This window comes from Bos indicus, chromosome 6 (assembly GCF_029378745.1).
Source record: "Bos indicus isolate NIAB-ARS_2022 breed Sahiwal x Tharparkar chromosome 6, NIAB-ARS_B.indTharparkar_mat_pri_1.0, whole genome shotgun sequence".
NCBI lineage: Eukaryota > Metazoa > Chordata > Mammalia > Artiodactyla > Bovidae > Bos > Bos indicus.
In genome coordinates, this window is record NC_091765.1 from 62,023,405 (window position 1) to 62,036,267 (window position 12,863).

General features: G+C 41.3%; 1 protein-coding gene across 8 annotated transcripts in view; it reads right to left on the reverse strand.

Moving 5' to 3' along the window:
- Positions 1–12,863, reverse strand: part of ATP8A1 (ATPase phospholipid transporting 8A1) — a 238,183-nt gene that overhangs the window by 72,772 nt on the left and 152,548 nt on the right. For all 8 annotated transcript variants that reach the window (XM_070791374.1, XM_070791370.1, XM_070791371.1 and 5 more), the window contains one exon: positions 7,632–7,804. In XM_070791374.1, the coding sequence (XP_070647475.1) occupies positions 7,632–7,804 (173 nt within the window). The remainder of the gene's footprint in view (positions 1–7,631; positions 7,805–12,863) is intronic.

Consider the following 12,863-nt stretch of genomic DNA (forward strand, 5'->3'; position numbering starts at 1 on the left):
CGTGCAGGCTTCAGCAGTCGCCACACATGGGCTTAGTTGCTCTGTGGCGTGTGAAATCTTCCCAGGCCAGGCATTGGACCTGTGTCCCGTGCATTGGCAGGCAGATTCTTAACCAATGTACCACGAGGGAAGTCCCAGTCCTGGGTTCTTCATACATCTCTTGTCATTTACACTTCATTTTGAAACAGACTGACGTCAGGACATACCCGGTTTTTAAGGGGTTTGCTTGAATCCAAACACATGGAAAGATTGAATGGAGATGCCAGACTGTCACCACAGAATGCGGTGCAGCTGTCACCACAGAAAGAACACCAGTCATTTTTGAGGAATCGGGGAGGAAGGGAAACAAGCCAGGTGAGGAGAGATGGGCAACGTCTCAGCTTTCAAGAAAAGAAAGAGCCTATAAATTACAGACTAGGGAATCGGGGGTGAATTCCATCAAAATTACGGGAAAATCTGTGTCAGAATCAACTCCCTCTACTGTTCATTTATGAGCCACAGACACCCCCTAAAGAGCTGGCTGACTATGGTCCCAGGGTCAAATCCAGGCAGCATCCTATTTTTGCTTAAACTCTTGAGAGAACATAGTCATACCCATTCATTTACATATTATTTAGAGTTCCTCCCAAGCTACAACGTCAGAGTTAAGTGGCTGTGACAGAGATTGCATGGCCAGCAAAGCCTAAAAGACCATCTGGCTCTTTACAGAAACAGTTTGCCCACTTTTGCTCCATAAAATATTCCCTTCTGGAAAATGCTACCTGGAACCATCTCGTCTTTCATGCTTCAGTAAAAAGTCCGTTGTACGTTCATGTCTTTCTTCTCGCACTGCTCTCTTGGCAACATGCCTTTTGTTTTGAAGTAGGATGCTGTTTCTCTTTTATCGTCACTCCATGCCCCACAGCTTCTAGACTGCCACGACCTACTTACTATTCTACCTGATCTTGGCTCCTGGAACCCTAGTCTGGCTCGAAACACCAAACCTTTAATTTGCCCTAAATGGGGCTCACTCACATGGCTTATTCAGTTCAGTTCAGTTCAGTTGCTCAGTCATGTCCGACTCTTTGCGACCCCATGAACTGCAGCATGCCAGGCCTCCCTGTCCATCACCAACTCCTGGGGTCCACTTATTACTAAGAAGGTAATCACTAGAATCCATCAAGGGTTCAAGGACAACCAGTTAAATCAAACTAACTCTGCCCCACATGGTGCGATCACTAGTTTGACAGAACAGAGAAATGCCGTAGGTTCCATATATCATGTCCTTCGTAAACTGGAAAATGAAATCCTTTCATTCTCTCAAGGTAGAACTGAAGGAGGACTGCAAGTCATCTCTTTGGTGGATCTGTATTTGACTGAAGAACACATGAGAGTACTGATTTATTGACTGATGTAAAGCTTTAGGGAGGCCTTTAGTGGAAGGCCTCAGAGCTCTGTACTTCAAACTGCTCAACAGAAAAAAGAATTTGAATATAGTTATGGAAGAGATACATTTATTCCTAGTAAACAAGATACAAAACAGAGAGACTGAAATGAGTAAGATATAACTTAGGAGGGATGGTGGCAGAAATCAAGATAGCACTTATCCTTGGGAGGCTAATAAAATAAAGGTAGCACGAAAGGTCATCTGGGGTGTGGGTTATGTTTGGGTTATTGACACGGGAGTATGTTCACTTTGTAAAAATGCACTGAACTTTACACTTATGCTTGATGCACCTTCCAGGACAGTCTACCTCTGTTTTATCAGAATTATACAACCTGTGGTTCTGTGTGTTTATGTATGTAGGCTTCCCTGGTGGCTCAAATGGTAAAGCGTCTGCCTGCAATGTGGGAGACCAGGGTTTGATTCTTGGGTCAGGAAGATCCCCTGGAGAAGGAAATGGCAATTCACTCCTGGAATTGCCTGGAAAATCCTATGGATGGAGGAGCCTGATAGGCTACAGTTCATGGGGTCACAAAGAATTGGACATGACTGAGCGACTTTACTTTCACTTTATGTATGTATATTGGTGTTGGTGGTTTGAGTAAATTGAGTCACATCTAAAACTATAAAATGCTGTATTACAGTGGGATGCTACAGCATTTAGATTTCTCATAAATTTTTAGATATTTTACCACCTAACATGGACTTCTTTGATGCCATACATTATAATTGGCTACCAGGTTGTAATATGGCCACGTAGTTCCTTTAACATTACTCAGTAGAGGTAGAAAAGCAAATGAGATGATAATATTATGATAATATTATGATATTAAAGCAAAATATATGCAGTTATAAAGTTATAAAATTTATTCAGTGTGTCCTCTTTTAGCCATGTATGAAAGAAATATTCTCTCAACATTTCCAACATTTATTCACATTTCCTTGGAAGCAAATATAGGGTTGACATTCATTAAGAATTTGTAAGTCTTCTCAAAGCCAGACATCTGCTTGGCATTCAACGTGTTCACCAACTTCTTTCTTTAAAGGGATGTCTGTTGAGCATTTAGTAGCTTCATTTGTGCTTTATGGCTACCCTTTAAGTAGAACATTTATTTAGAGAAATCCTTAAAGTTTAAGACAATCCCCAAAGATTCGAGAAGCAGATCTGTCTTGACCCTTTACTTAACACACTCAGGCAATGACAAAGAGTATCCAAGGTGTCCCTTTAGACCTCTTCTTGGAGGGCCCCTCGATCAGACTAAGGTGAAAGGTTTTGCCTGGAATGCCACTCCCGAGTGACGACACGCACTGAAGTCAAGTGTTTTTTTATGCACTATGGGGAAAATGGCCTAAAAGGGGGTTAAACTTTGATTAGAGATGTTGCAAGTAGGGAAAAATGCTTACTTCAATTTAACTTCTGCTTCTCAGAAGACATGAGTACATAAATTATGTAGGAGAACGGTGATTACTAGACAGTCTAAAAGCTTGGAGGCTCTAGGCCAATTTTCAACCAACTGTCACAGAACATAAGTTTCAAAATATGTTTAAACTAAACTGACAACTGCAGAAAAAATGTAAGATTCTTTGAAAGGCTGCCTTATGTGAACTGACGAGGATCTCAGAAACCACATGCCATTTAACACACAGCAATAACTCCACTGCAACGTTCCCACCCTCTTCTGGAGGGGATATTAAAAGAGGTTGACCAGATGCTTCCCTGAATTAGGCAGTTCCAAGCAGGAGACAGATTCTTCCTAGCATAGAAGTGGCCAGCAGAGGTAGGGTTCATCCAAAGTCTGACAGGGCGAGAAGTCACCTGGCTCAGTGGCTTTCACATTGGAAGGAGCTGATCCAGGAAGGGTGCATGTGTGCATGGGCTTCACACCTTTCTATGCCAGAGAAGCTCCAATCTTAACTGCTGCAGACATCTAGGCTCCCTGGAAGACTTCACTGCTATATGGCAACCTCTCCATTTTACAAGTTACAAAACCAGAGAGAGGTTCCATCAGGTATCCAAAGTGCCAGAGAGGTAAAGTTGGAACAAATATTTCATGAATCCTCAACTATACAAGCTGTAAGACCTTAGGGCATAAAATATTGGTCACTGAGATGAGAAATTATTACCTGGTACAGTTAGTTTGCAGAATACCTCTTGCTTTTAGCTGTGTACACACATCTCCATGAGTCTAGGAGCAAGCTTTTCCCCTCTACCTGTCCAAGGAGTTCCAGGGAGCCTGTGAAATCTCTAACATGGCAAATTCAATTTTACATGTTTGCGCAAAATTGGTACAGACCTTTCCTTTGTTCTTCAAAAGTATCTGTGATCACACTGAATGGAAAAAAAAAAATCAATGTACTTCAAGAAGGGAACAGAAGGGAAGGACCACAAGAGGAGTAGTTTATAACCAGGAAAACTTACCTTAGCATAAGATGGACATTTGCTATTGAACTACTCAGGTTATATGGGTAAATTTACACAGAGATAAAAGCAAAAACTGCTTGTGGCATCTACGAAAATACAGTACTTGGAAGACTGATAAAAACAGATTTTATTGTACTTCTTGGGTTTTCCATAATTGAAAAAATTATCTGATGTAGAACATGCAACTTCATTCTGTAAACCAAAACCAGGACTCCAAAGCCCTGAATAATTTGGGGGCCAGGGGATTATTCCTGTCTCTGAGTATTCCCTTTAGAAAATGATGGTAAGAGATGTAATGACAGCTGACAGAGAACAACTGTTTCTTTCAATTCAGCTGTAGACTCTTCAGGGAAAATGCTCATCTTTATAACTGTGTCAATTAGGCAAACACTAAAAACTGCCTCCTGTCCTTCATGCTGATAATGTCAGGGAAGAAAGTGGCTGATGTAATCCTGAAGATGGAACTAATGGCCAGAGCCTCATTATCCATTAAGGGAGGCTTTCCCCCTATTCCACTCTAGCAAAGAGAAGATGGCAGAGGAAGAGCAGATTCTGAATTATCTTCACCTGTGGAATGACAAGAACTAAACTGTAAAGTAGTTTAAGGGGAAAACCCAGAAAGCCATCATGAACGTAAATGAATTTGGGAAACAGTGGCCCACTGTATTTTGAAATAATATTCGGTATTTATGTGGAGGGTTTCTTATAATGGAGTGAAATAGAGAATTTCCTGAGGCAAGGAGATTACAATCATCTGAGAAACCAGGAGCCAGAATGCATGCATTCAATTTCAAAGAAGGATCTATAGAACCGCCCACTTACTACTTCTCCCAGCGAGGAATCATCATGGAAAGGATGCTTCAAGGTCAGTAAGCGAAATAACAAGAAGATGGTCTGTGCCCATAGTTTAAATGCCAAGAGGCACCAGGCCAAGAAGGTGCACAGACATAGATCGGGCAGTGGCACTGATGTATTGATAATTATGGGCTTAGACGAATTCCCAAAGCCAGACGGGAAGCTGAACCACAGTTCTTATGGGAAAAGACAGAATACGATGGTAATGAGAAGAAAAAAGCAGACCAAAGCGATTTTACTTTTAAAAAGTCCCCTAAAACTCTACATAAAACTCTTAGTGTCTGCATAGGGACCTTCACAGTCCTCCTACATGCATAAAACAGGACGGAGGGAGGAAGGGGCCACACACACATCTTTATAAGTTCAGTGTCAGAGCTGAGCTGCACGGTCAATGCAGAGTGCAAGTCCCTCCCAGGGGGCCTGGGACCTGGAGGGGCCCTGAGGTCCCTGAGACTTGTGGGCTTTCAGAACAAGGATCTCAGGAGGGAATTTCACAAGCACGGAACATATTTTTTTTTTCTCCCTTGATTCTGCTTTCTAGTTTTTCTCTCCTTCTGCTATTGTTTAATTTTGTGGTTCGACTTTTTGAAGAATGGTGGGAGGTGCCGAGTTAAGCAATACTCTAGGAATGAGGCTCAGCTGCGATGAAACTGGCCTCCCACATCTTTCAAACCGATTGTGAGTCTGTTTAAAACAAGAGGCAGACACAAACACGGAGGAGAGCAGGCAGGATGTCTTATGCATCCTTGTGTGCAGCATCCTCGCCCAGCACACAGCAGGCACAGAATGAATGCCGGCTCAAGGGGACTGGTCCTGTTATCTGAACAGCTCTGAGTTCTGTTTCTGAACAGGAGCCAACAGCCACATCACTTAATGTGTTTTTGAGCAATCTTTTGTTGATCCTTGTGATCCGGTTAATGAAAATGATTAAACAACCAAGTCTGGAACAAAATTATCCTGATGGGAGAGTGTCAGAGTTGAACATTACTGAGACTTGGTCAAGAGATTGGCAAGGAACCAAGAAAGTCCCTGGAAAAGCAGATTTAAGAAATCATGAGTATCCTCATGCTTTTAAAATGAGACAGGCAAGATAAAATAATTTCTATATTTTTTCTTCATGGTTAAGCTGAATCTGCTTCCCTGGTGGCTCAGAGGTTAAAGCGTCTGCCTGCAATGCAGGTGACCTGGGTTCGATCCCTGGGTCGGGAAGATCCCCTGGAGAAGAAAATGGCAACCCACTCCAATATTCTTGCCTGGAGAATCCCATGGACGGAGGAGCCTGGTGGGCTACAGTTCACGGGGTTGCAAAGAGTCGGACACGACTGAGCAACTTCACTCACTCAAGCTGAATCTGATTATTACTAATATTAAATATCTAATACAATATTGCCTAAAAGCTTTAGAGTAATAAATAGTATTTATTAATACATGCCATAGACAAGAAAAATTAAATGACTGATATAATTAGATTCCTAGGAATAATAAAGGCTTCCCAGGTGGCTAAATGGTAAAGAATCTGCCTGTCAATGCAGGAGACTAGGGAGACTCGGGTTTGATCCCTTGGCTGGGAAGAACCCCTGGAGGAGGAAATGGCAACTTGCTCCAGTATTCTTGCCTGGAAAATTCCATGGACAGAGGAGCCTGGTGGGCCATGGGGTCGCAGAGTTGGACATGACTGAGCAACTGAGCATAACAACAGGAATAATAAGCAACTCTTAATGCTCTGAGTATAATTTTATAGGCTGAAATGATACTTACCAGGGAAATGTATTAAGTATGAGTTAAACTATATTTCACACACAAAAAATACCCACTGAAATTTAGGAAATATCCATAAGGCATGGCTTGTAAGTTTGGTGACAATATCATATATAGGATATTTAAATAAAGAAACAAGTAAAGCCTGGACCAAAAAGAAAAGTTTAAAAGCAGAAGATTCTTTTATTAATAAATATATTTTAAAAGAAAAAGAAAGGCCAATAGTACAGTTTTCAAGATAATGTTAAAAGCACAGATTCTGAGAAATTCTTTAGAAGTCTTGCAAACATTTCACCTTCCATTAAAAGAAAGCAATTTGAGAAACTGCTACCCCAGACCTAGTCTGACCAGCTGGTTAAACTCAGCAAGTGGGTCACAAAGAGGAAAATCTTTGCGTTTCACGGTAACCAGAAGGGAAGAGACTGCACGTGGGCATAGATTTACTTTACACTTTTCAAAGACATGAGAGAGGTTCTTTGCCAAGAAGTTCAGGAAGCACTGGAGCTGAACAGTTCACAGAAGCACAATTCTATGGAGTAGGCCTTGATAACTCAAAACAGACTTTAACTTAGGATATACGCAATATTACAAATTAGAGGGCGGAAGATTGTACGGTCAATAAATAGCCTTCAGAAAAATGCTTGGCTATTTGGAAAATGATTCAGTTAGTGCCTCCCACCATGATTTCCCCACAAATAAGTCTAACTCACAGAATCAAAGATATAAGTGTAGAAAATAGAAACTTTAGAGAGACAACCCCAGACAGAAATGCAGATAAATAGTCTTAAACATAGAATGGCAAGAAACCTGCTGATTCAAATTATGAACAATTATCATCAATGATGGGCTTCCAATCAGGACTCACTTTCAAAATAGCACCTTAGCTAAATCCATTCTCTCACAGCTCCATGTCAAAGTCAATGAACGAGCCTCACCATTTCTGGTCAATGAGGGATTTCTGCCAGACAATCCTGAGAATAGACCTGTCCATTGGCTTGGTCACAATGTTCTCAAAGCTATCCCAGTTTGTGAACCCTGAGTCCTGAATGAATGAATTAACAAATAACTGACATCTACAAGTTCGAGATAAAATAACTTCAAGGAACGTTAAAAATCAAGAGCTCAGGATCTAGTTGCTCTTTACTGAAATCTGACAAATCCCAGAGAACTTACCTGCAGCAAATAACAGCTTTGCACGACAAAGCTAAGTCCAGGAAATACTGCCTCACTCCAAAAGTTAAGGCATATTTGAGGGTTTTCCCATCAATTATAAGAGCAAAGTCATTCTCCTTCCGAAGAGCATCACCCAGAGTAGTGCAGTGACGACTGAGAGTTTCCCGTGTTCCCTGTAAAATTAAACAAGAAATGCCCTCAACACTTACTCCCATTTGTTCTTTCAAGACGTCTTAAGGTTGTTCAGCAGCTACACTTAGTTATTTTTAGTGCTTTTTATGTTTCAAATTGCTTTTACATATCTCCATTCTCACAAAAGCCCCATCAGAGAATATTGGACAAACATTATCAGAAAAAGTAAGTGACTTTTTCTTTTTCTGATGGAACAGTAAGTCATACCCTGTTCCTCCCAGGGTTGGGATCAGATTATACGTCATCCATTCCCCTGCCATCTTTGCTCATTATTCCAACCACATAATCAAAATCTTGTGAAAATATTTTCAGTACAGTATCTTCTTAAATCACAACAACACTGAACTAGTCAAAAGTGCTTAACTATGAATCAAGGACCGATGCTGTAGCTGAAGTGCCAATACTTTGGCCACTTGATGACTACTCATTAGAAAAGACTCTGATGCTGGGAAAGATTGAAGGCAGGAGGAGAAGCGGACAACAGCAGATGAGATGGTTGGATGGCATCACCGACTCAATGGACATGAGTTTGAGCAAGCTCCGGGAGCTGGAGATGGACAGGGAAGCTTGGTGTGCTGCAGTCCATGGGGTCGCAAAGAGTCAGACGTGACTGAGCGACTGAACAACAATAAATGAATCAAGAGGAAAAGTTGGAGAATATGATTTAAATAATGGGTTTTCTTTCAGAGGTATTCAATGCTATTGAAATTAATTCCCAGTAACTCAGAAGAGGAAGGGCAGTATCTATAATGTCTTGCCACTTCATGAATTGGCATCTGTAATTTCAATTATGATTTTATGATGCTGTATTTCAGTTGGGGAGGGTGACATGTGGCCCTAGTAATCTTGGCAGATCCAATAAAAGAACCCATTCCATCAGTGAAGAGTTCACTTTCAGGCAAAGTAAGAACCTTTAGTGTCAAGGAAGGCTTTGTTCACCTCAACCGTACAGAGGGGTTGTATCTCTCTCCCTCTGTTAAGAATTACTGCTTTCCCAGCTCTTCAAAGGCAAAAAGTTTTAAGATACTTCGTATTTCTTTCCAAATCCTGTACTCTTCCTATAACCTAATAGGGACAGCTTATTTCAATAGAGCCCTAAATATGATTATTATTATTTTTAAACAATTATTTATTTATTTGTTTATTGCCCTGTCGCATGTGGATCTTAATTCCCTGGTTAGGGTTCAAACCCACGTCCCATGCATTGGAAGCATGGAGTCTTAACCACTGGATCACCAGGGCAGTCCCAAGCCCTGACAATACGAAGAAACAGGACACATGCTCTGCACAAGGAGGTGTAAGAAAAAACTGCCTTCCTATTAGAGTTTTGTTCTGAGTGCTATGGTAACGGAGTCTGTAGTTATTTATATAATAAATTTAACAAATCCATATTTATAGAATAAAATATACCTATAGTAAAAACAATACTTATAGAATAATTTTTGTTATACTCATGGGAGATATAATTATTGTTCCAATTTAAGACTGTGGTACAGTTATCTGAGTTATCTTCACAAAGAGGGAAGCAAAGGCAGAGGTAATTAAAATTTTATGTTGCGGATTTTTGAAGGTGGTTTTGCATTCGTATTTCAAATGTGGTTCACACTCTGCTCTGGAATTTCAGAATCTGTTTATCAAAATAATAGAACTGTGCTGTACTATAAAGTAAGACTGCCCAATCCTCCCAACACGGGGACTTTGTTTAACACTTCCCCTGTTCCTTGTTATACACAGTGACATGAAGGACCACCATATAGCAGCATTCTTTGCAAAATTCTCTGTTCACACTTTACATCAGAGGGGAAAGAGCTGTTTTAATTTACAGACCTCACCCTCCTATTTCCTGCTGGAAATTTTTGGCCCAAGAGAATTTAAGAAAATGAGGCAAAAAAAGAAAAAAAGTCAGTAAAATTATGCAAGCAAAATTTACCAATGACTATCCATAGTTGATTACTCTTACTCTGGATTGTCTTAGAAGCAAACTCCCATAGAAATGAACAACCAAGCAAATTAATGCACTGATAAAAAATGAAAATAAGACAATATTTAGCATGTACCACACACCAGTCATGATTCTAAGGGCACACACATAGATACAACACTTCAGTTAACACTTATTACACACCTATGCAGGAGGTATAACTACTGCCCCATTCTGCAGATGATAAGCGTGACACTTTCAAGTTCCTTGCCCCCAAACACACGGCTACTAAATGGTGAAACCCAACTGAGAGTTAAATTTCTGTGCCAGCTTGTCTTTCTCTACATTATCCAGCAAAAACAAAACCAACAGTACCAGGCCTAGCGAATTATAAATGGAATCCCCAGATCATTCCCTCTGTTGTCTCCCCCGAGCCCTCATCATCTGTCTCTCATCTTGTCTTTACCGCCAACAGAGACTTCTCTTCACAAAACAAGCTTGAAACACAAATCATGCCTCTTTCTGCTCTCAAATTTTTCAATAGCTTGCTACTACTTACATGATAAAGTCCAAAACCTAAGCCCAACTAACTTTCGTTGGCTTTTCTCTTTACAATCTTGACTCCTTTATCCCCTCTCTGGACCACTCTTTTCTCCTGAGCATATCCCACTGTCTCTTAAACCAAGCTTACCTTCTCAAACCCTCCCAGATGCACTCCATGCTACTAAGTCTGTCTACGCTACCAAGACCTCCAGATCCTTGAGGAGCAGACAATGTCTAATCTCGTTCCCAGCCACAAACACAGCTCCTGCAACTACAGATGCTCAGGAAAAGTCATGTTTATGGAATGAGAGCACTGATAAATTCTGATTTCACCCTACTTGCAGCAGTCCATTTCCCCTCTATTATCACTTCTGGTTTGAGAGAAAGAGAGATAGACTGACAGAAAGAGGTGTCAGACTTCTCTTTCATGCTCTTTAATTTTCTAAAGAATAATCCCTATTACTTCAACCATCTTTCAAACCAAGGCACTGCCCACTAAAATGCAGGTGTGTGTATTTGTGAATCTATTTGTCTGCCTGCCTATCTTCCTACTTATCCATCCATCCATACGCCACTCTGTGTGTGTTTTTTTAAGCTTTTGCCCATGTCCCTCCTGATCTGAAAAGGCAAATGAAGCCTGAGATGCACCTAAAGAGGGCTTCCAATTTCCTTACAGACTAGCTGCAAAGTGAGACTGGAAGACAAGTGAACTCCTGAGTTGTGCAAGCTCCCTCATGAACCAGCCTGAGGGCCACAGTCCTGGGCGCCCAAACTTCCCTCCTTCCAGGGTGTTCTCTAACACCATAAGATGTGCTGAGAACTTATTTGTGGCGTCAGGACCCCTGGGTTTGCTGGGTGATTATCGCAGATCTTCAGCGAAATCAAAAGGTGTCAGGAGATGTGCTAGAGGTCACAATTCAGAAGGTGAGTCAACATCTTCACACAGTGAATTCTTTAGTCAGCCCACCTCGGGTGCAAGGTAACAACCACAGCAAAGCTGCAAACATTTTCTTATTTTAGTTTACAGTTTCCTTTTGTAAGCAGATCTGTCGTCGGCTGTGTGCTGCCAGTTACACGTTGCATTTGACCCTTATTTATACTGCCGGGAGTATTTTAAAATTCCTTTATTTATGAAAGTTTATTGCTTCTCCCTTAAGCCTAGGAGCCATACTTTATGGCCATATTGCATTGGAGCTTATCTCCTGTAGCTAGAAATAAATTTATTACTACATTAGCTGTTGCTTTGTTTTCTTTTTGGCTACTGAAGGGGGAAATGTTTAAACATTTAAACTTAGTGACATGTGAAAGTGAAAATATATAAATGAAAAGCTAACTCAGAAAAAGGATAAAAGACCACAGAGTACAACAAAATAAGAGCTCTGTCTCCCTTATGCTACAAAGTCTTATTTGTGGGTGGAAAGAAAAGGAGCATCTGTTGCTATAATCAGGGAGAGTCAGAAGCACAGGCAGTTTGGGGAGACAGGCAGGGGTCCAGGCGTCTCACCAGATGGGGATCCAGGTACGGGAGGGAGCTGCAGAGAAGGTGGGATCTGCCTGCACCTCCTGCAGACTGCATCCCATGTGGACATGCATTTGAGCACTCAGCTATCTGCTCCCTGCTCACGGCCTGCCCCCAGCCAACTGCTCATCAAGAGCCCTTAGGCGCTCCCTCCATGCCTTCCTACTTTGCCAAGTCACAATCCAGTCCCCCACCCACACTTCTCTACTCTTAGTTCCGACCCCACAGAAAGAAAGAAAATCACCTCCCCCAGAGGGCAGGCTCTAGCCAGCTCTCCTCTTTTCTATGGGTGCTCATTGCTATGGATCGCTCCTTTCCCCCAGGTCTAGCCAATTCCACTCTTTCCTGAGGCTACCCCAGACTCCAAATTTACCCCCTGATACTACAGCTAAAAACATTTAGTTAAGAAAGAATTCTCTTAACTTTCCTCTCTCAACTTGAAACACTTCTGTTTCCCTAATCCTTGCTGACTCCTGAGCCAGGTAGTCAGGTGGTGGGGGAGACTGACTTTGCTCGTCTCTGTTCCTCCCTTTTCTCCCTTGTATCTTTATTCTCCCGACTGTCATGCTCTAAGACTACATACTGAGAACAATGAACAAATAAACAAACTGAGACAAGTCCCTCTAACTCTGTTCTTTGAGTCCTCCAGGTGAGATGAATACCTCCACCTTTCAGACTCTCTAAATACTTGTTTATACTTACATAATGCAGCATGATGTATAATTGCTTATCTGTCTATATCTCTAGGTCTCTTTGGGACTGAGGCCCTTGATAAAGAGATGAAATACAATTAATATGAGCTTGGTGGAAAAGGAATAACCAAATTATTAATGACTGGAGACTCTCATGTGGGAAGTTACAATCCTTTGTTGTGTGATTATTCTGAGGATTGTTTTTTGCTGCCCGTAAAACTCCCGTGTAATCTTGGCTACTCTTAATTAGGGCAGTAAATAAAATGTTAGTGTGTTTATTTTATGACAGAGGAAATGGAGAACAAAGTGATGGTTATGATCGAGCATCTCCTTCTATCTTATATAACATAAATTATCTAATGAAT